At 40.6% G+C, this 22,634-nt stretch overlaps 1 protein-coding gene and 1 pseudogene across 3 annotated transcripts in view; both read right to left on the bottom strand.

Moving 5' to 3' along the window:
• LOC102268497 (zinc finger protein 665-like) overlaps positions 1–21,030 on the bottom strand; it is a 27,030-nt gene extending 6,000 nt beyond the window's left edge. The window contains exons 1-5 of one of the 3 annotated variants that reach the window (XM_005889507.3): positions 14,611–21,030; positions 13,346–13,527; positions 10,836–10,894; positions 10,651–10,697; positions 5,023–5,149 (exon numbers count right to left, since the gene is read on the bottom strand). In XM_005889507.3, the coding sequence (XP_005889569.1) occupies positions 5,023–5,149; positions 10,651–10,665 (142 nt within the window). In that variant the 5' untranslated portion in view covers positions 10,666–10,697; positions 10,836–10,894; positions 13,346–13,527; positions 14,611–21,030. The other 2 variants (XM_070387085.1, XM_070387084.1) reach the window with 2 other exon arrangements.
• The window catches only part of LOC102271026 (zinc finger protein 665-like), a 31,757-nt pseudogene continuing 30,135 nt past the window's right edge, over positions 21,013–22,634 (bottom strand).

The following is a 22,634-nucleotide window of genomic DNA, read 5'->3' as shown; positions in this document are numbered from 1 at the left end:
AAGTACCTCCTGTAAAACTATGTACCCATGAAGCAGCATAAAACATTCAGAAAGGCCACCTTCTGTAAATCAAAATTAAAGATTAGTAAATGAAATATTCTCCATTTATATTGACAGCCATTAAATAGAGCAATTCCCTAATTCTGCAGTGCCCTAAAATATCCAGTTCTTTGGCTCCAAAATGTATATAATATAGAGTGAGCAATTTGTGAATTTACTTTAACTAGGTTGATACACCATATTGCTGAGAACAAATTGAAAAAAAAAGCATACAATTTATAATGCAAGAAAGGGATAGCATAATAAATATGCTAGACTATTCATGCATCTTTTTACACAAAAGACATTTTGACTTAATATAAAAACTGCACTATTTCTGGGAATTTAAGAGTGTCCAGTGGTTAGAACTCAGTACTTTCATTGCCATGGACCAAAGTTACATTCCTTGAAGGAAGATCCCACAAGCAGCATGGTGGGGCCAAAAAACAAACACAAAAACCTAAAGACAAAAAAAATACTATTTCTTTTTAAAGGCTTGAGGATAATTACCACAATTTTTCAAGTAAGGAGAGTGGAATCACAGATTTATGTACATGACCCCAACTGACACAGAAAGTAGTGAGAACCATGATGAGAACTGTAACCTAGAGACTGAGACAATATATTCTTAAACATGACCCTTACCCAAGCAGTATATTACAAAATACTGCAACAAATACCAGGAGCTTAGAAGAAAACTTCAAGGGAGCTGCAAGCAGTGGACTGTGTAACTACTAAGGGGATTCAGCCACCCCTCCTGGAAATGGTTTCTGAGTTGTCACAGCTGCACACAATGATTTAGGTTGGGTCATGAGAAAGTTGATCAATATACAGAGGTGTTATTTTTACAGTGTGAGTAATGTGGAAGGTGGAGGGGTGGGTGAAAGAGTGCAATGGAAATTGGGAAGTTCAGGAGAATAACTTAAACATTCTAGGAAATAACAACCTTTTCATCCACTCCAAGGGACCATATAAAGAAAGGTCAGAACTGAGAAAGGGACTGATTGGAGCTCAGGGTATATGCATATGTAGGAGCACATCTGTGTGGTTATAACTGTGTGAGGACAATTAAAATACTGACCTTAAAAGAACTGGCTTAGCAATAGTATACTACTGGTCCATTTTTAACTAGGGGAATTATAGTATGAGTATGGGAAAGAACCACATGAGATTTAAACACTGCAGAAGGAAATTAACTTTCAATCTGCTATACTATTTGCTATGCAAACCGAATATTCCAATGACTGTATTTCCATGCATATGTTCAATAAACACATACAAAATATTTCAGGAGACTGTGCAATAATGATCTTAGCAGAAAGCAGAAGTGAAAACCAGGAGAAGACTATCAGAAGGAGATGAATCAGTTCATTCCGTGCACACAAAAACAGGGCAAAGTAAAGGAGGGAGATCGTGATTTTGGAATGAAGATCTCTTGGCTAGGCGAGAACACCTTGTATGGGGAAAAAAAGATAGCAGAAAGTGTTTGCCGAAGCCTGAGCAATTTCAGGATATGATCACAATAGTTAAGTAAGTAAAGAAAAAAAAATGTTACTAAAATATTAATTACATAACATACTTTGGTTATATAAAATATTTACATCAACATCCCTTGTTATTAAACATGACAGCAGTTCTTTTAGCTAGCCCGTCTAAATACTAGAAGTCATATCATCAAATTTCTTAACACAAACTCTGCAAAGAAAAACAAAACCATGAGGGAGTGATGTCAGCAGGACAGTAAACCATAGGCACCCATTACCCATGAGGGAACCAAGTTAAAAACAATAAAAGAAAAGCAATTGGGGAAAATTCAACAAACCAATCAAGAAGAGGCAGCACCCAAGCAAATGCTTGTCCTAAAACACTAGACGGAAAAACATAGGAAAGTTCATGACAATTTCCTGGCCTTCAACTTCCCTCCTCCTTCTTACACTGCATTGAGAGTTAACTGGCACAAGTCTCCCCATTCCCAGAGGTTCCCTCAGGCAGAAATGCTAAAAACATGATAGAAACACTCAGTAAACACTAGAAATAGAAAAAAGTGACCTAAACACAATAAAGGACATGTAATAAAAGCCCACAGCTAACATCATAATCAATGGGGAAAGACTTAAACCTTTTCCTCTAAGACCAGGAATGTAACAAAGATGTTTGCACTACTTCTAAAAGAAAAACTACGGAAATTCCTACCAAGAACATGGAGATAGAAGAAAAACACATATAACCAGTCCCAACAGCAAATGAAGCAAATCCATCTCTTCTGAAAAATGAAATGTTCGAATACGTAAAACACCCCAGGAAATTATTGTAGTGCAGTGGTTAGAACTCCACACTTCCACTGTCAGGGGACCAGGTTCAATCCCTGTTGGGAGAACAAGGATCCCACAAGTCACATGGTAAGGCAAAAAAAAAACACACACACACACCTTGAATAGTTGGCAAAAAAAAGAAATAATGAACTCAGAAAAACAACAATATACAAAACCAACAAACAAAAGTCAATACTGTTTCTATATATCAACAATAAAAAAATCATGAAGGAAATTCAGAAAACTCCATTTAAAATATTATTAAAAAACTAAAGTACTTGGCAAAACTTTACAGAAGAAAGCAAAGATATATGCTCTGTGAACTAAAAACAGCTGAAAAATAACCCAAAGGACACAAATGCAGACATCTCAAGTTTATGGACTAGAAGTAAACATGGTCAGGGTGTAAATACTACTACTCTAAGTGATCAACAGTCCAAGGCCATACCACCCTGAACAACCCTGATCTCCTCTAAGTAATCAACAGATTTAACCCAATCCCTAACAAAACCCCGATAGTGTGTCTTAAATAGATAAATCCATCGTTAAGACTCAAATGCAACCTCAAAAGACACTGAAGGACTTTCCTGGTGGTCCAGTGGCTAAGACTCCATACTCCCAATGCAAGAGACCTGGGTTCCATCCCTGGTCTGGGAACTAGATCCCACATGCTGCAACTAACACTTGGTGCAGCCAAATAACATTTTTTTTTTTAAAGAGACACTCAACAAAAAAACTGAGGTTAAAAAGAACAAAGTTGGAGGTTTCACAATTACTTTTAAAAGTCTCAGAAACCTAAACTAATCCAAGCAGTGTGGTATTAGCACAAAGACCAGTGGCATACAACAGTGGCATGAGAAATAAATTCTTGTGTATGTGGTCCAAGGGGATCCCCATGTTCAACAAGAGGATGTGGACCACCCAATGGGGGAAGGACAGGCTATTAAACAAAAAATGAACTATGTTTCCTATTGAAAATATCATTCCACTTCATAAGTTCTCTAATTTAGATGTTTTAAACTTAGCTGTTGATGTAAAAGAATAATGGCACACAGGTGACCAAAAGATGGCATCAGTAACAGTTTACAAAACAGCTTCACAAACGAGAACGGGAACTTGGACAGCGTTATCCTGAAGAGAAATCCCTATACTGCTTGCTGAGAATGTAAGGGGATGGTTATTGCACATGTGAACATCACTGTCATGATGCCATTGAGACAGGCTTTTGTGACACTGCTCAAAAGCACAAAAACACCCAGAAAGATTTATCAGCCAGGCTCTGGGGATATTTCTTATTTCATATCATAGAATATGCAGACCATATCAATATAGCATGAAGTGGTTATTTTCTATATAGCGGAAAAAGATTACAATATATGACGAATAGTTCAGTTCAGTCGCTCAGTCATGTCTGATTCTTCACGACCCCATGAACCTCAGCACACCAGGCCTCCCTGTCCATCACCAACTCCCGGAGTCCACCCAAACAAACCCATGTCCACTGAGTCGGTGATGCCACCCAACCATCCCATCCTCTGTCGTCCCCTTCTCCTCCTGCCCTCAATCTTTCCCAGCATCAGGGTCTTTTCCAATGAGTCAGCTCTTCACATCAGGTGGCCAAAGTATTGGAGTTTCAGCTTCAATATCAGTCCTTCCAATCAACACCCAGGACTGATCTCTTTTAGGATGGACTGGTTGGATCTTCTTGCAGTCCAAGGGACTCTCAAGAGTCTTTCCAAACACCACAGTTCAAAAGCATCAATTCTTCCGTGCTCAGCTTTCTTTATAGTCCAACTCTCACATCCATACATGACCACTGGAAAAACCATAGCCTTGACTAAACAGACCTTTGTTGACAAAGTAATGTCTCTGCTTTTTTTTTCAAAATAATCTGTCAACCAGTAAACTCACCCCATAGATAAGTTACACAGAAGAAAAATTTCCTCTGAGAGTTCAGATAAGTAGTAAATGTTTAAAAAAAAAAAAAAAAGAAGAAGTAAATGTTTGTACTTCCCATAGAATTCTCTGATGAAGGGAAAGTCTGCACACACTGTCAATAATGAAGCTTCCTCTAGGCCCTTCCAAGATATGACCTGTTATACCCTCAAAGGCATGTACCTCACTCTACAGACCAGGAGTCTTTTTTGCTTCGTTACAAGGGTAAAATACTCAGATAAGAAACAAATACCTCCACATAAGAGGAAAGACACATAACTTACTGTGGCTTTGCCAGAATCCTAGTCCCTTGCTCAACTGAGGATTGATGGGAATACAGAGAGGAACAGAAAAATATTTCCAAAATTTACAGGCTGTTATCTCCTTCTGAATACGAAGGGAACAGTATAATGCACAGAAACATACCCCTTTTCCTAAGACTTCTAAATCAAAAGCACATAGGTAGGAAACAGGAAAAGGCGTGTCTTAAAAGTTTTCCATTGAACTTTATCACTACAAAAGCTCTAGAACAATTCCTGATGTATCATGAAGTGGGCAGATCGTCAGAGGAAAAGGTAGATTTAAACTCCTGAGGCTGCGTCCTGAAGCTCTTCACGTCTGAATCAACAGGGATTTCAGATCAGTCAAGTAAAACCGGGGCTCCCAAGAGGCACACAGTGGGAAATGCAGAGATACCCCAGGGTAGATCCCAACTTCAAAGGGAAGTGATCCTCACCCAAGGAGACTATGTTGCTGAGGGTCTCCACCATCACGTCCCTGTACAAGGCCCTCTGAGCAGCATCTAGGCATTCCCACTCCTCCTGAGTGAACTCTATGGCCACATCCTTGAAGGTCAGCTGTGCCTGAAACGAAAACACATTTCACCAAGGGGCCATGAGGAGAGCTCTTATTTTCACACAAAAGGAGAAGAGGAGAGAGGGCTAAGGATGAACTCAGTTGAAGTAATATTCTGACAGATCCATGGAAAGCTATTTGGAGGAAATTATGGGCCTTTAATTTTAATTCCTTATGCTTTTTCCCAGAGATTATGATAACCTCTAACCAATGTGGAGGATGATTGATGTCCAATGTGGAGGTAAATCAATGTCCATTTTTGTGGACACTACATGAAATATATGTAAATAAGATTTAATAATGAGTAGTTTCTCCAGAACTGTTAGAGTATGTGTTTGTTACACACTGCTATTCAATATCTAGATGAGCTACACTATGAGTGATGGCATCAGAAATGACAGAGTCAACAGTGCTTTAAAAAAAAGGTCAAAATCTTAAACCATGATTACAGTGACTAAGGGTGTTCGAATACTTCAAAGATGCTAAACAATACTCTAAATGCTTTATGGCTATGAACTTTTTTTTAGTCAACATCATAGCTCAGTAGAAAAAGAAGTATGCCATCCTACAGAGACAAAAGTGTCAGAGACATTTGGAGAAACTCTACTTAGTTCAAGAAACTAAGTAATCATACAGCAAGAATCTCAATTAAGGAGAATGAGGTCTTGAACTCAAGGTAAAGAAGCAAAAACTCAAGTAAGAGAAGAGCATTAGAAAAAAAAATAAAGAAGAGCACTAGAAGCACACTGATAGAGGGTTCCCTGAGAAAACTTGAAATAAGGTCAAAGCGAACAACACGGAAGGCAATAAAAGATCGTTACAGATGTGGGTGCACAAACACATACATATAACATGTTAGTAATCTTACTGTTATCTGAACCTTGAACAGGAGAGTGTAGGAAAAAATGCAAGGCCACAGAATATATTTATGATATAATTTCAGCTACAAAAAAATGCAGTACATAGTTTTAAAATTATGATGTCTTATCAAAACCATGGACTTGCAGATCCATGAACTAACTTATGGACGCACGTGTATTACAAACGCAGAAATAACTGAAATGAGAGATGTTATCTAGGGACATTTTTTTTTTTCAAGTGCAAATAATTTGAGAGATCATTCTAGAAATATCCAGCAGCATCATTCCAAAAAGGAACATTCCAGAAAGTTCCAGTGAGGAAGAGAAAGTTGCAGCCATGGGCAACTGGAGCTCCATGTGAATGGACATGCTCTGAGAGTCTGTGAAACAACCTCAGAACTGCCCCCACAGAGGGGTGAGGGAGCTTGGGTGTTTACTTACTTACTCCCACCCAGCCCTCATTTTTCTTTTTTTGGCCTCAAGGCATGGCATGAAGGATCTTAGCTCCCCCAACCAGGGATGAAACTCTTGCCCCCCCCTGCAGAAGTGCAGAGTCTTAACCACTGGACCATCAGGGAAGCCCCCATCCCTCATTTTTGGGGGTTGTTCCTGGCCCAAACAGGAGAGTTCAGTGTTTGCAGTCAGTTGCCATCAAGAATGTACTGGAATGGTAAGACCCAAATGAACAAGGAGGGACAGGACACCCTTATGTATTCCCTAACTAGTCTGAAATTCCTTAAGAGAAAGGAGTGAGTTCACAGAATTCACTATTCTACTCCCAACAGTCTGTGCGGGATTCGGTATGCAATAAGTAAACAATAAGGATAGAGAGGATAAATCAATCAACATAAAGAAAATTTGAGACAACAGTTAAGGAGACTTCCAGGAGGTTGGGAATAAATATACACACTTGCTGCTATATATAAAAGAGAGGGAATTACCTGGCCATCCCCTCTGGACATATTTTTGCATGATTTTTTATCATCAGTTTTATATATGTGAATTTCAGCATTTTTTGGAACAACGAAAGAGTTACCTGTGCTAAATGGTACCAACAGGAAAAAAGCAGGAAACGTTAAGTACAGCTTCTACGGAATACCTATATATAAATACAATTTAAAAACACAGTATTTATTTCTGTAAACACTTGACTCCTAAAACATTGACTCAAACTTAGAAAAGTTACGGAAAAAAATATACTGTAATTAAGAAAGAATATTTCTCTAAATATCATGATCAGAAGGAAACACTTGATGAATTCATACCGAATTGACAGTGGAGTTAAGGGGGCTGGCCAGGGGTCCTGCCTTTCACCTCAGTACAGCATGCCTGAGCAGGGACCAACAGAGGAAGTAACGAGAGGAAAACAGAGTGGGAGCAAGACACACAGCATGTCAGAGCTGGAACTGTGAACATTCACAAATCTAAATCAAAAAGTAGAAGGATGGAAAAAGATATCAGGAATTACTGCACAATATCAGACAAAATAACCTAAGGAAAAAAACTAACACAAGACACAAAATACATCGTGAAATGAGAAAAGGGTAAATTTGCCAAGAAGCTATAATAATTATAAATATATACACATCTAACATCAACCCAGGAGGACCTGATGAAGGGGTTTATAACAGGGATTCAAATGTGGAGTCTCTGATAAAACTAGGGTGTGAGGAGGGCTTGTGTTCCCTAAATCTTGTCTCCCCCAGGTTGGAAGGTGTTCAAAATGCTACTGGGGAAGAGTGGATGACAACTACTAATAAATCCAGAACAAACGAAACAGCTGGGACAAAACAGAAATGATGCTCAGTTGTGGATGTGTCTAATGGTGAAAGTATGTCCGAGGCTAATAAGGAACAATACTGCATGGGAACCTGGAATGTTAGGTCCATGAATCAAGGTAAATTGGACATGGTCAAGCAGGAGATGGCAAAGTGAACTAAAATGGACAGGAACAGGTGAATTTAAATCAGATGACCATTATATCTACTATCGTGGGCAAGAATCCCTTAGAAGAAATGGAGCAGCCTACATAGCCAACAGAAGAATCTGAAACGCAGTGCTTGGGTGCAATCTCAAAAAGGACAGAATGATCTCTGTTCACTTCCAACACAAACCATTCAATATCACAGTAATCCAAGTCTATGCCCCAACCACTAATGCTGAAGAAGCTGAAGTAAAAGGGTCTCATGAAGACCTACAAGGCATCCTAGAACCAAAAAAAGATGTCCTTTCCTCACAGAGGACTAGAATGCAAAAAGTAGGAAGTCAAGAGATACCTGGAGTACCAGGCAAGTTTGGCCTTGGAGTACAAAATGAAGCAGGGCAAAGGCTAACAAAGAGTTTTGTCAAGAGAATGCACTGGTTATAGCAAACACTCGCTTCCAACAAGACAAGAGACAACTCTACACGTGGACATCACCAGATGGACGATTCTGAAATCAGACTGATTGTATTCTTTGCAGCCAAAGATGCAGAAGCTCTATACAGGCAGCAAAAACAAGACAGTGAGCTGACTGTCACTCAGATCAAGAGCTACTTATTGCAAAATTCAGACTTAAATTGAAGAAAGTAGGGAAAACCACTAGCCATTCAGGTATGACCTAAAGCAAATCCCTTAATGATTATATAATGGAGGTGATGAATAGATTCAATGGATCAGATCTGGTAAATAAGAGTGCCTGAAGAACTATGGACAGAGGTTTGTAACACTGTTTAGGAAGCAGTGACCAAAAACATCCCAAAGAAAAAGAAATGCAAGAAGGCAAAGTGGTTGTCTGAGGAGGCCTTACAAAGAGCTCAGAAAAGAAGAGAACTAAAAAGCAAAGGAGAAAGGGGAAGATATATCCAACTGAATGCAGAGTTCCAGAGAACAGCAAGCAGAGATATGAAAGCCTTCTTAAGTGAACAATGCAAAGAAATAGAGGAAAAGAAGAGAATGGGAAAGACTAGAGATTTCTTCAAGAAAATTGGAGATAGAATATTTCATGTAAGGATGAACACAATAAAAGGATAGAAATGGCAATGACTAAGAGAAACAGAAGAGATTAAGGTGGCAAGCATACACAAAAGAACTATACAAAAAAGGTCTTCACAACCTGGATAACCACGATGGTGTGGTCAGTCACCTAGAGCCAGACATTCTTGAATGTGAAGTCAAGTGGGCTTCAGAAAGCATCACTACAAACAAAGCTAGTGGAAGTGATAGAATTCCAGCTGAGTTATTTCAAACCCTAAAAGATGATGCTGTGAAAGTGTTGCATTCAATATGCCAGCAAATTTGGAACACTCGGCAGTGGCCAAAGGACCGAAAAGGTCAGCTTTCATTCCAATCCCAAAGGACAGTGCCAAAGAATGTACAAACTACTGTACAACTGCACTCATTTCACATGCTAATAAGGTAATGCTCAAATGTGCTCCATAATAAGAGAAGCCACCGCCTTGTGAAGCCTGAGCACTGCAACTAAAGAACAGGCTCTGCACCACCCGAACTAGAGAAAGCCTGGTTGCAGCAACAAAAACACAGTGCGAACAAGGAAACCCAGCACAGTCCAAAATAAATAAGTAATAAATTAAATTTTTGAAAAAATTTAGAAAAGTTGCAGCATAAAATATCAGCACATGAAAATCAACTGCATTTCTATCTACACACAATGAACCATTTAGACAGAAAATGAGAGAACAATCCTATAGAAAACTTAGGAAAAAGATCAGACAAGTAGGTGTAAGACCTCTACACTGAAAAGTACTAAACTTTAAAACAAAAGTCCCTGGAGATACATATAAATAGAAACACACCCTGGAGTGGGAACTTTATGCTTTTAAAATGACCAAATTAGGGTGGGAGGGAGGCTCCCAAGGGAGGGGATATATGGCTGATTCACATTCTTGTATGGCAGAAGCCAACATAATTGCAAAGCAACTATCCTCCAATTAAAAATAAATTTTAAAAAATGTACGGGACTTCCCTGATGGTCCACTGGCTAAGACCCCATGTTCCCAATGCAGGTGGTCCAGGTTCCATCCCTGATCAAGGAACTAGATCCCACACGCTGCAACGAAGAGTTCGCATGTTGCAACTAAAGAACCTGAATGCTGCAACAAAAACTGAAGATCCTGCAATGCCGAAACTAAGACCCAGTGCAGCCAAATAAATAAATATTTAAAAATGCAAATAATAATACATAATTTAAAAAATTCCTTCATTTGCAACCCAGCAAGACCTGGTATGCCCCTATAATTTTTCAATGGAAATTAAGAGGCAGTTGAGCTGATTAAAAACAGATAACATTTTCTTTCCTTAGAAATAGCAAACTACAAAAATCAAGCCAGTAAGATTTCATTGTAAAATTTTCTTAAAAAAAAAGACCCAAAGAGAGACTTCCCTGGTGGTCCAGTGGTTAGGACTCCAGGCTTCCACTGCAGGAGGCACAGTATACAGATTTAAGGAATTCCTATGCCATTTTTTGCAGTTAAAGGAAAAAAAAAATCATTCCTAAATTCATAGGGAATCTCAAGAACCAGCAAACAGCTAAAATATTCTTGAAAAAGAGGATGAATGTACAAGTGTCAGGGAGGATACTTTGGAGCCAGGGAAGAATAGAGAATCCAAAAAAGGACATTTGGAGGACAGGCTGAGAATATGACTTTACCTGAGAAAGAGGCATTCCTGGCTCCTGTTCTGTTTCCTCCTCTTCCTCTTAGCAGGACACACAAAAAGGGAGAAAACAAAATATTAGACTAACTGATAAAACTAGGATTTGTCTGTTAATATAAAAGATCATTGACAACTTTACCAAGTACCCACCAAAAAGATCTAAAATTATTTATTACATACCAAAGAGCTTTTCCAGTACAAAGGGAAAAGAGGACAAAGCAAGCAGGCCGCCAAGAAACCTGAAACACATTTTCAAAAGAATGAATTTTTATCATCTAATATTTGTGGTGTCAATGTTTTAAAAATTTCACAATGCATTATATTACTATTTAAAGAATGATTTGATTATAGAAAAGCACCAAAGCTTATTAACAAAAGTTAATGATCATTTCCAGGGAAGCAGAAACTGAATAAACTAAAATTTTTTCCAAGCTACAAAAAGAATTATATGTAAAGGTATAAGAAAGAAAAGTAGGCCCATCACAAAAAGGAGCATTCTCAATGTTCTTTTTTTTTTAATTGACTTTTTATTTACTTATTCTTTGGCCACACTGGGTCTTCGTTGCTGTGATCAGGCTTTCTCTAGTTGTGGTGTGAGGGCTTCTCATCGTGGTGGCTTCTCTTGTTTCAGCACACGGGCTTAGTTGCCCCAAGGCATGTGGGATCTTCCCGGACCAGGGATCGAACCTGCGTCCCCTGCCTTGGCAGGCAGATCCTTTACCACTGGACCACCAGGAAAGTCCTCAATGTTCCTTTTAAAAGGCACCATGCAGTGACAGATTCAATCATTTCTTGCCCCACTTGTCGTCTCCTACTCCTGTGCCCCATGTCAAGCAAAGGGAAGGGGGTGACTCACAACTGAGTGAATCAAATCACTGGGTGCGCTAGAGGTAAAGAACCTGCCTGCCAATGCTGAAGACATAAGAGATGCAGGTTCCATCCCTGGGTCGGAAGACCCCCTGGAGGAGGGCCTGGCAACTCACTCTGGTATTCTTGAGAATCCCATGGACAGAGGAGCCTGGAGGGCTACAGTCCATGGAGTCGCGAAGGGTTGGACACAACTGAAGTGACTTAGCAGCAGCAGCCCCCTGGCTAAACAGGGCTTGCAAATACAAGTTATCCTCTGATATGAAGAATTACAGAATGCACAAGACACAAGTTCTGCAATTCTCATCCTCATCTGTACAATTAGAGACATTTTATTACATTCTAAAATAAGAAATCATATATCACAACTTATCCACAACCAAACAACTCACCATCCATCTGCATCCAGTTCCCACTACCCACCTGCTCTACTGTTTCCATTTCAGTCGGTTAATCTCTTTTCTTCCCTTCTGCTCTCCAGCTCTTCCTGTTTCTTCCCTCACACCTGTCCTGCCCACTCTGTAAACTGTTTCCCTCGAGATGCTTGGTCTCTGCATCCTTTCTGATGGTCCTCCATCTGTGTTTCTGCCTCTTTCTTGCCCCTCCCTGCTCCCTCTCTGCCCTCCAGTTACACCCCTTCTCTCCCTCTTCCACTCTCCTTCTCCCCCTTCTCTGACACCCCAGGTGGTCATGCATCCTTCCTGCTCTCATTTCCTCTTGTGGTCACACTTGATCCTCCTTCTCTCCCAGCGCCATGCAGCTCTGCAGCCCAAGTGTCCAGCTCTTTCATCCTCTCACCCCACTCTATGTGAAGTGCCTCTCCTTTGGTGGCCCTGCCCTACCGCTGATCCAAGGCCCTTCTATGTTACTCTCTGTCAGTTACAAACTGGCACTTGCCATCTACCCACATGCCAGTAGTCATGTTTGGATGTGAGAGCTGGACCATTAAGAAGATTGACCACCGAAGAACTGATGCTTTCGTACTGTGGTCTTGGAGATGGCTCTTGAGAGTCCCTTGGACTGCCAGGAGATCACACCAGTCAATCCTAAAGGAAGTCAACCAAGAATATTCACTGGAAGGACAGATGCTGAAGCTGAAGTTCCAATACTTTGGCCACCTGATGGCAAGAGCCAACTCATCAGCAAAGACCCTGATGCAGCAGAAAATGAGAAGGTTGCATACCGTCACCGACTCAATGAGTTTGAGCAAACTTCGGGAGATAGTGGAGGACAGAAGAGCCTGGTATGCTGCAGTCCTGGGGGCCACATAGAATCAAACAGAACTTAGCAACTAAACAATAATAATCTACCTGTCTACCTCTACAAGGGTTATTTCATGTGCTGCTGCAGCTGCTGACCTTCAATACCTCCTGAAAGGAGTTCACAGTGGAGAGCAGAAATGAGGCATCTGTGATTGGGGGAGAAACTGGCAGATCAGGTCTTCAGATAGATATTTTCAGGAGCCAATTTTATGAGCCCAATTCTTGTATCTCCCCATATCTAGAAAAGCACTAAAGTCCTCCATGGTGATGACTGTTCCTTGTGATTAGCAAAGCTTCACAAAAGTAGTAGAAAACTTCTGGAAAAAAATATGTGCTTGATTGCATGTAATCCCCCTTCACCAAACTCTATATACTGACCTTTCCCCCTGCCTCTTTGCAGCAGCTTCTCAGAGCTATGTGAAGTGCTGTTTCCTGGACTGCAGTCCTCATTTTGCCCCAAACAAAACTTTACTTGCAAACCTCATATTGTGCATTTTTTTAAACTTGACATCTCCCATCCCCAGAGATCCAACTTTGTAAAAACTCTACATCTTTATTCACCTGCTATTTTCAGTGCTTAATCTTTCATTTCACTCGGTTTACAAGTCCCTCAGCCACAGTCTCTATCCCTATGGATTCTCCTTCATCCTCTTCTCATTCTCAGTTTTTCTCTCAGTTGCTCATTATCTGCTTCTCCTGAGCTCTCTGACGCACGTATTTACAGGGCTGAGTAAGACATCTGCCTACAGGAAAAAAAAAGAAAACACTTTTTCCATCATGTGGAATTTGGAACAGAAGACCACTGTGTTTCACAAGGCTAGCTCAGGTCACCTCCCATTACAAGGGGAGGCTTGCTGGGCAGAAGGACTGGCCTCAGGAGATGGGAGGACCGAGGTGATGGCAGGGAGGAGGGGGTCTTAGGAGAGGGGCGGGCTGTCTTGAATCCCAGAGTTAGGAACGGGAGTGAGGAGACAAACTAGGTGATTAAATAGTTAATCCAACTAGGGGATTGTCAGTAGAATAACAGACTTGTCAGACTCCTGCAAGTTAATGATTACTCAAGAAAGCAGGCTTGCTTAGCAACAAAGCTATTCAACAGATGCTCAAGAGGACCCTGAAACAACCCCGCTCAGTGAGCTCAGTAAATTACCACACGCTCTGTGCACCCATAAAAAGCACTAATTTGTGAAGCTAGCTTGACCAGGTAGGAAAAACAACAAAAAACTCCCCTGCCCAACCTGTTGGTGGGACTGGTGCAGGAAGGCTGACACCTACTCAAGAAAGACGAGGAAAGTCTTCTCCCCACCTCACCCCCAACGCCACTTTCCCTCTGATGATAAATCTGTAGCCCAGCAAGTTCTCTGGGCTTTGCATACTCTCGGCTGCCCACTTGTAAGACTCGCAAACTTCCTATTCTAATAAATCACTTATCTATCACTTTGCCTCTCACTGATTTGACTTTTTTTTTTTTTTGCACTGAGACTGAAAGGACTGTGGTGTGGAAGCTCGGCGGCGACCCCTTCCACCGCCACCAACGACACAAAAGAGCTTCACCAGGTCCCGCCAGGAGGACGGGGCCTCTCCCTGGGCGGGAAGGCCAGCGCTGCCCTCCAGGGCTCCAGAAAGCGGGCTGGGAGGAGAGGGGCGCGAATCCGCCTGGCAAAAGAGGGCTTAACTGGGGAGCGGAAGGACTAACGGGTTTTTCAGCCAGAAAATGTAGCGAAAGGCGGCGTCTACGTTGACTGAAGGCAGAAGAGCCGAGGTACCGACCTCCGGATGAATCTAAACCCCAAACACCCGACCTGCACGAGGACTTCTGGATTTACCTGGGGGTGGAAGGGCCAGGTGCTGAGATGTCAGGTATCTAGTCACTCCACAGCTCCCGAGGTTTGAGTGACGGAGGAGGCGCAGCAGGAATTTACACAGAAAGCTGACGCTTAACCCGCCGCGGTTCAACGTTCATTCTGCGCTCCGCGCTTCCCGTTCCGTAACCAACTGCGCACGCGCGGACTTGGACGCTGGGCCTCCGGGGGCGCCGGGCGGGGCGTCGGCCTCAGGGCGGGTGCGGGCCGCGTGTGAACTCAGACCTGGGAGGGCAGGCGGGACCCGGCGCCTCTCAGGATCCCCTAATGTGCTGTTACCTTACTGTCTTGAACAATTTGGGAGTAAAAGCGTACAGCCGTGTGGGCTACCTTGGTGGGAAGCTAATCTGTTTCCTCCTAACAAGTGGAGAATGCTTACGGGAAAACCTGCTTTTGCAAGCAGGTTGCTCGCACTCTGTGGTCTCGAGGAGCAAACACTTCGGTGGTTGGGAAAGTGCGACTAAGAGTGGTTGCTGTGCCAGTGAAGTTGCTCAGTCGTGTCCGACTCTGTGCGGCAATTACAATTCACTTGAGCAATTGGGACGACAGAGGATGAGATGGTTGGACGGCATCACCTACTCAATGGACGTGAGTTTGAGTAAACTCCCGGAGTTGGTGATGGACAGGGAGGCCTGGTGTGCTGCAGTCCAGGGATCACAAAGAGTCGGGCACAACTGAGCGACTGAACTGAACTGAACAGTTTAGGGAAACAAGAACTTGACATGCCCTTCTGTATTACCAAACTAGAATGAGTGATGAAAGTCTCCCACTGAAGAATGGGCCATTTCACACCGACATCTTACAGAATACTTTTCCCTTTCTATAATCCTCATTCTGGTAGGACAACTAACTCAACGCCTTGGTTCCAGAGCCTCAGGGACATAACCTAGCATCTGAGACTGGAGCACCATGACATGTAGTAATTTCTGTCACTAATCACTGCAATACATTTAAAAAATGCAATATTTAAAAAAAATTCTTATAAATTGCATTCTTCTTTTTGCTCAAGTGTTTTACTTGCCTTTTAAAATCACATCCGCTCCCACCTCCAGTTTGAGATATACCTGACTTACATGACTGTGAGTTTAATTTGCACAGCACGATATTCTTACAGAGACTGAAATAATTATCACAGTAAGTTTAATAAGCATTTCTCATCGCATGTTATACTCAGGATAAGTAACAAACTGCAGACATGTTCTCTCCCTCACATCTTTTCACCTTTTCTCTGTTCTTTAGGTGGAAATGGGACATTGCAGAAATTAATTTTTCTTATTAAAACTATGCTGGCCATTTAACTAGTAGCTAATATTAGGGAAAATATGAGACAGACATTTTGCTGAAAATCAGACAAAATCTAAAAATGAAAAGAGTTTTACTTGAAACCTTCACCATCCTTGGTCACTCAGCAGTCATACTGCTACAAGGACAGTAAAGACTAAGTGTTCATAGATTTAGAAGGGGCAGAGGATGCATCAAATCACACAGCTCACCCTCCAGACTTCCTCTTACCATATCTATCATTATTCACTTCTTGTATCTAAAATTCTGTCATTCGGCATAAAATTTCAGTCTACCCAAGGCCATTCTTGAAGTAGAAGACAGGGTTCAGTCACTCATTCATGTCTGACTTTTTGTAACCCCATGGACTGCAGCACACCAGGCTTCCCTGACCATCACCAACTCCCGGAGCTTGCTCAAGCTCATGTCCATTGAGTCAAGTGATGCCATCCAACCATCCCATCCTCTGTGGTCCCCTTTTCATTTTGCCTTCCATCTTTCCAGCACCAGGGTCTTTTCCAATGATAGTTCTTTGCATCAGGTGGCTAAAATATTGGAGTTTCAGTTTCAGCATCAATCCTTCCAATGAATATTCAGGACTGATTTCCTTAGGATTGACTGGTTTGATGTTGCAGTCCAAGGGACTCTCAAGAGTCTTCTCCAACACCACAGTTCAAAAGCACCAATTCTTCTGCACTCAGCCTTCTTTATGGTGCAACTCTCACATCCACACACGACTACTGGAAAAACCTTAGTTCTGACTAGATGAACCTTTGTCCGTAAAGTAATGTCTATGCTTTTTAATATGTTATCTAGGTTTGTCACAGCTTTTCTTCCAAGGAGCTAGAGCCATTTAATTTCATGGCTGCAGTCACCATCTGCAGTGATTTTAGAGCCCAAGCAAATAAAGACAGGGTTACATGAAGCAAATAAAAGCTTTGAAAGCTTCCATTTAAACTTGAAACATGCCTCTCCACTCATACCAAATTGGCCCAAGAACTCAAAAAGACAAGCTTGCATGAAATGGGCAAAAAAAGTGCAAATCCTCTCAAGTGAAAGGGAGGGTTGCCTTAGTCTAGTGACCAAACTTGATATCAAAGGGCAGACACACATGATCTCACAGAAGGTTGATAAATGGCTGTACATAATATTTCTATATATATGAATAACTGCAGCATCTATCAGAAGTGACTTTTCCCTTCATTTACACTAAATAAAATTACTGATATTAGATAAAATAGGGAATATCATTATAGACCATGCAGACATGAAAAGGACAGAAAAGAACTCTTACAAAAACTCTACAAGATTATAAGATGAAATGTACTAATTCCATGAAACCCATAACCTACAACAAATCACCAATATTAAACATTATTTGAATAACTGCCATGAACTGCAATGCAAATTTATAATTTCAAAATGCCCACCACCTAAGAAAGAAACTCAAAAGCAGAGATAGTGACTGTGAGAGCTTAATTAAACTCCTCCATCATGCTCTGCATAGACCCTGCCTGGACTTTCTACATGTTCCCTCCAGATGTACCTTGTAGCTCCTCAAGATTCTGTGTAATAAACGTCTCCATTTCACTCTCCCTTGCAGTCTTTGGCAGGACTGTTGCCTAACATTCAACACTCAAGGGCTCTACTTTACAAAAGGTAATTTAACAAAGTTGCAACAATGGCATCTTACAATTCTATCAAATTCAAAAAGAATTACCTGCAATTCTATGTGATTTATTTTCAAGAAAAGAAACAGAGGAAGCACCTGTCAACTCAATTTATGAGGCCAGAATTACTAGGAAACAAAACTAGACAAATAGAAAAAGAGAAAGTGAATAATTAAATCCCCCATGAAGATTCAAAAATCCATCATAAAATATTAGTAACAGAAATGTAACATAAAGATTTCATATTAAAGATAACATAAATCAAGGAATTCCCTGGTGGTCCAGGGTTAGCACTCATTGCTTTTACTTGTGGGGCCCAGGTTCAATCCCTGGTCAAGGAGCTAAGATCCTGCAACCTATGCAGCTCACCAAAAATGATAATATAAATAAAAATCAAGATCACTTAGCAAAGATAAATACATTATTCTTGGTTGTGAACAAATTCTATGTGGAGGATATTCGGTGTCCCACAAAAAAGACTTCCTGTCACCCTTTTGCCATCTCAGTTCTTTCACTGAATTAAACCCCCAAACTAATTGTTTTTATGTTTATACTGCATCTACTTTGTACCCGTCATTGCCTTTTGAGCATCATTGCATCCTAAGAGTCCCAAAACAACCCAGTAACCCCCTGCTATAAAACAGAACACACACATCTGTCAGGAAAAAAAAAATTCTGCTAAAGAAATGATTGAAAGTATTATTACAGCATAAAAGCAATCAACAAAACATATTAGGTAATAGCCTAATTTGAAACTGAAATTTAACAGCATTTGGAAAATCGAGTAAATTGTTTCATTATATTATCTAGTCAACATTTCCAAAAATTAATTAAAACTAGAGTAAAAATATCCCCAGAAGTTTATTTAAATATTATCTTACAAGTATTTTCCAGAACCATATTGAACGTGTGCTGTGGAAAACAAATGTAATAAATTATTAGCAAGACAAAAAGTGTGATTTTCCAAGCCAATTAAGTCAGGAGGTTCAGGAATAAGCAAATCGATGTTTTGCTTTTTTTTTTCCCCCAAAGTAGAGAAGTTTAGCTTTATTGCTTTGCCAAGCAAAGCGGCCACAGTGGGCTAATGCCTTCAATACTGTGTCTTTCAAACAAGAAGGGGTAGGGAGGAGTTTTATAATAATGGCTCAAAGTGGGTGTGGTCAGCTCGTGGACACTTCTTTGATTGGCTGGTGCTGAGGTAAACGGAAGTCAGCATTATTAACCTTCTGGCTCCAACTGCTCTGGGTTCTACATGCTGGTTGGGCAGCAGGCTTAGTGTCTCCCACCTGGTGGGGGTTTCAGTACCCGGAGCCTGGACTTACTGAGGCTCAGGTTCTTTGTGTCTCAGCGCAAAAGGAATTCAGCAAAGTGACAGACAGGCAAGGAAGGAATAGACTTACTAATATAGGATACTTGTGAGGCACACTAGTTGGCAGGTGAGAGGGGTCTGCTTCAGTGAAGTTTTATGAAGTCTAATCCCATTAAAAAAATTTTTTTTTGGCTTATGGGCTCTTAGTTTCTTAACCATGGATTGAACCTGTCAGCTTGGCAGTGCGAGTACTGAGTCCCAACCACTGGACTGCCCGGGAATTTCCCCTAATTTCATTTTTGATGTTTGACTATTGATACTTTTTAATGTTCAGGAAGAACTTTTTCAGCCTATCGGAACAAACTAATTAAAGGAAAAAAAAAGCCTGAGTGCTCCTTTGAGACAAACTAGAAGTTCAAACTGTAAGCTTGCCCTCCATGAAGGTTCATCACAGTAATTAAATTTTCCTCTCATCTTAACTGCTCTCCCTACAATTCCCAAGATTAAGACTCATGTCTCACTGAACACAGAGGCAGGGACTTCCCTGGCAGTCCAGAGGTTAACTCTGTGCTTCCACTGTAGTGGGCACAGGTTTGATCCCTGGTTAACTAAGATCACATATGCCACATGGTACAGCAAAAAAAAATAATAAAAACAACACACAGATGTAAACAACACCTATTCCCATGCAATGGAGAAAGTAACCAACGTTTTCTGGGCACTGTTCCTACCACATAATCCGTCCCTAGTAACTGGTCCCTCTCCTCTCATGAATAGTCCAATCCCTTAATGTCCTTACTGCTCCGCTCATGGTCACCTAGCAGAGGATTATGTTCTGTAACTCACTGTGATCTATCCATGGATTCTAAACATAACAAGCACGATGGGCAACAGCAATTTTACACTATTCTCTGCCCCTCCCTGATGCTAATTAATACACTACTAAATTTGGTTAATTCGGGGTCCTTGTTTTACCAGGGAACATGGATGTGAATCAACCAAATCTAATGAAGTCAGCTCCTTCATTGACTCATTACTGACTCCTTCCCAGAGACCATCATCAAAGACCTGTAATGAAGATTAAAGTCAACAGACTTCAAACTTCAGGTTGAATGGCATAAATTGTAATGTGGCCTCTTCAAGAAAACACAATTAATAGAATATTTACAGAGTGAAGACAATTGCCAACTTACACATGTTTTCATGTCATATACAAATCATTCCGTAAGTTTTAACTTATTGTGACTTGTAATGATTCTGAAGAACATAATGATCTCCCATTAATCTTAAGAGAACTGCAGACTTATTCCTTTTATGGATTGGCTGACACACAGGCTAATTTAAGAATTGTGCAAAAACTTTACCTACTTCGTTACATTTGTAAGGATCATCCCCAATATGAAGCATTTTGTGATGAAACCTCAGGAAGCATTGTTTCATCAAATTCTTTCCACATTTAGTAAATCTCTTTAGTTTCTGACCTGTACGAATTGAACCATTACACCGAAGTTGGAGATACCTGATGAAAACTTTTATAACATTATATTTGAAACACTGTTCTCCAGATTAAATCTATTTCAGTGATTTTATTCTCAGGTACAAGCCTTAGCACACATACTAGTTTGTGTGGTTTCTTTCAAAGGTAGGTACTGAGAAGTCTGGTGAATTGTGCAGCCTGGATAAAACCTCCGCTCGTAACTCGGTAGGGTTTCTCTTAAATGGACTCTCCCGTTGCCTCATACTTGAACTCAAGGTAAAGATTTTGCCGCACTTGTTACATTTGGTTCGAGTAGGTGAAATCACCCCTGAATATTCATTGGAAGGACTGATGTTGAAGCTGAAGCTCCAGTACCCTGGCAACCTGATGCGAAAAGTTGACTGATGAGAAAAGCCCGTGATGCTGGGAAAGACTGAAGGCAAAAGCAGAAGAGGGAAACAGAGGATGAGATAGTTACACAGCATCCCTGACTCAATGGACATGAGTTTGCACAAACCCCAGAAGACAGTGAAGGACAGGGAAGCCTGGTGTGCTGCAGCCCATGGATTTGCAAGGAGTCAGACATGACTTAGCAACTGAACCACAACAAATGTAGTGACAGCTGAGATTTAAGTAAAGGCTTTTCAACAGTCTTTACTTTTGTAAGGTTTCCCTTTCGTATGAACACTTTGATGCTTTGCCAGGTACGCCTTCCGACTAAAGCAGCTGCCACATTCATTACATTTGTAAGGTTTCTCTCCTGTATGAATTCTCTGATGAATTGCAAGATTTGAATTCCGATTGAAGACCTTGCCACACTCGATACATTTGTAAGGTTTCTCTCCAGTATGAGTTCTCCGGTGAATTTCAAGGTATGAATTATAACTGAAGACTCTACCACATATATCACATTTACATAATTTCTGTCCTGTATGGATTATCTGATGTCTCTTGAGATTTGAGCTGTGATTAAAGATTTTGCCACAGTCTTTACATTCGTAAGGTTTTTCCCCAGTATGAATTCTCCGATGAACTGCAAGGTATGAATTTTGACCAAAAACTTTCCCACAGACATCACATTTATATGGTTTATCTCCTGAATGGATGATTTGATGTTGTATAAGGTGTGAGCCAAAATAAAAAGTTTTGCCACACTCATTACATTTGTAATGTTTCTCTCCAGTATGAATGATCTGATGACTGACGAGGGTTGATCTAATACTGAACATCTTACCACACTCGTTACATTTATAAGGTTTCTCTCCAGTATGAATTCTCTGATGACTTGCAAGGTTTCCTTTTTGACTGAAAGCTTTGCCACATTCATTACATTTGTAAGGTTTCTCTCCAGTATGAATTCTGCGATGTTTTGCAAGGTATGAATTCTGACTAAACACCTTGCCACATTCATTACATTTGTATGGTTTCTCTCCAGTATGTATTCTCTGATGAACTGTAAGGTATGAACTTTGAGTAAACACTTTTTCACATATATCACATTTATATAAGTTCTCTTTTGTATGGATTATCTGATGTCCAGTGAGGTGCAATCCATAGTTAGGGGTTTTGCCACACTCATTATATTTGTAAGATTTCTCTGAAGTATGAATTGTTCTATGAATAGCAAGGTCTGAATGTTGACTAAAGACTTTGTGACATACATCACAATTAAATATTTTCTCTTCTGTATGGATCAACTGATGTTGAGTGAGGTTTAAGTGCTGATGAAAGGTTTGACCACTCTGATTACAATTGTAAGGGCTGTCCTTGTGTGCCCTCTGGTCTTGTGTCAGTACTGAAGGATGCATAAAATCATTCACACATGGATTACCAAGGTTGGACTGGATAGAAGAAATTCCTTGAAGTGGTAAAAATGAGGCATTAATATTGATACTCCTGTGAGCTTCATTAAATTCATCAATTTTCTCTTCACTTTTATAAAGCTGTAGTTCATTCCCAAAGCTTAATTGAAGTCTGTTTTCAATAGGCTGAATTCCTGTAATGCTTCTACCACATCGCTGTTTCTTACAGGGGAGATTTTTGCCATGGGATATAGGCTTTCCTTTGTAATTTCTTTCCTCATCTCTTGGCTTAAACTCAAAGTCACATATATTTTCCTGGATTTTCCTGAGGTAAAAATCTTCAATTTTATTCCTTTTGTGTCTTCCCAGTATAACTATTTGGAATCCTTCTCCTCCATAAATGTTTGCATTTAGTTGTAACTTCTTGATCACATGCATATGAGAGATAT

This window comes from Bos mutus, chromosome 18 (genome assembly GCF_027580195.1).
Source record: "Bos mutus isolate GX-2022 chromosome 18, NWIPB_WYAK_1.1, whole genome shotgun sequence".
In the NCBI taxonomy this organism is placed as follows: Eukaryota; Metazoa; Chordata; class Mammalia; order Artiodactyla; family Bovidae; genus Bos; species Bos mutus.
The sequence above is the reverse complement of the archived record's forward strand: the minus strand, read 5'-3'. Positions and strand labels throughout refer to the sequence as shown.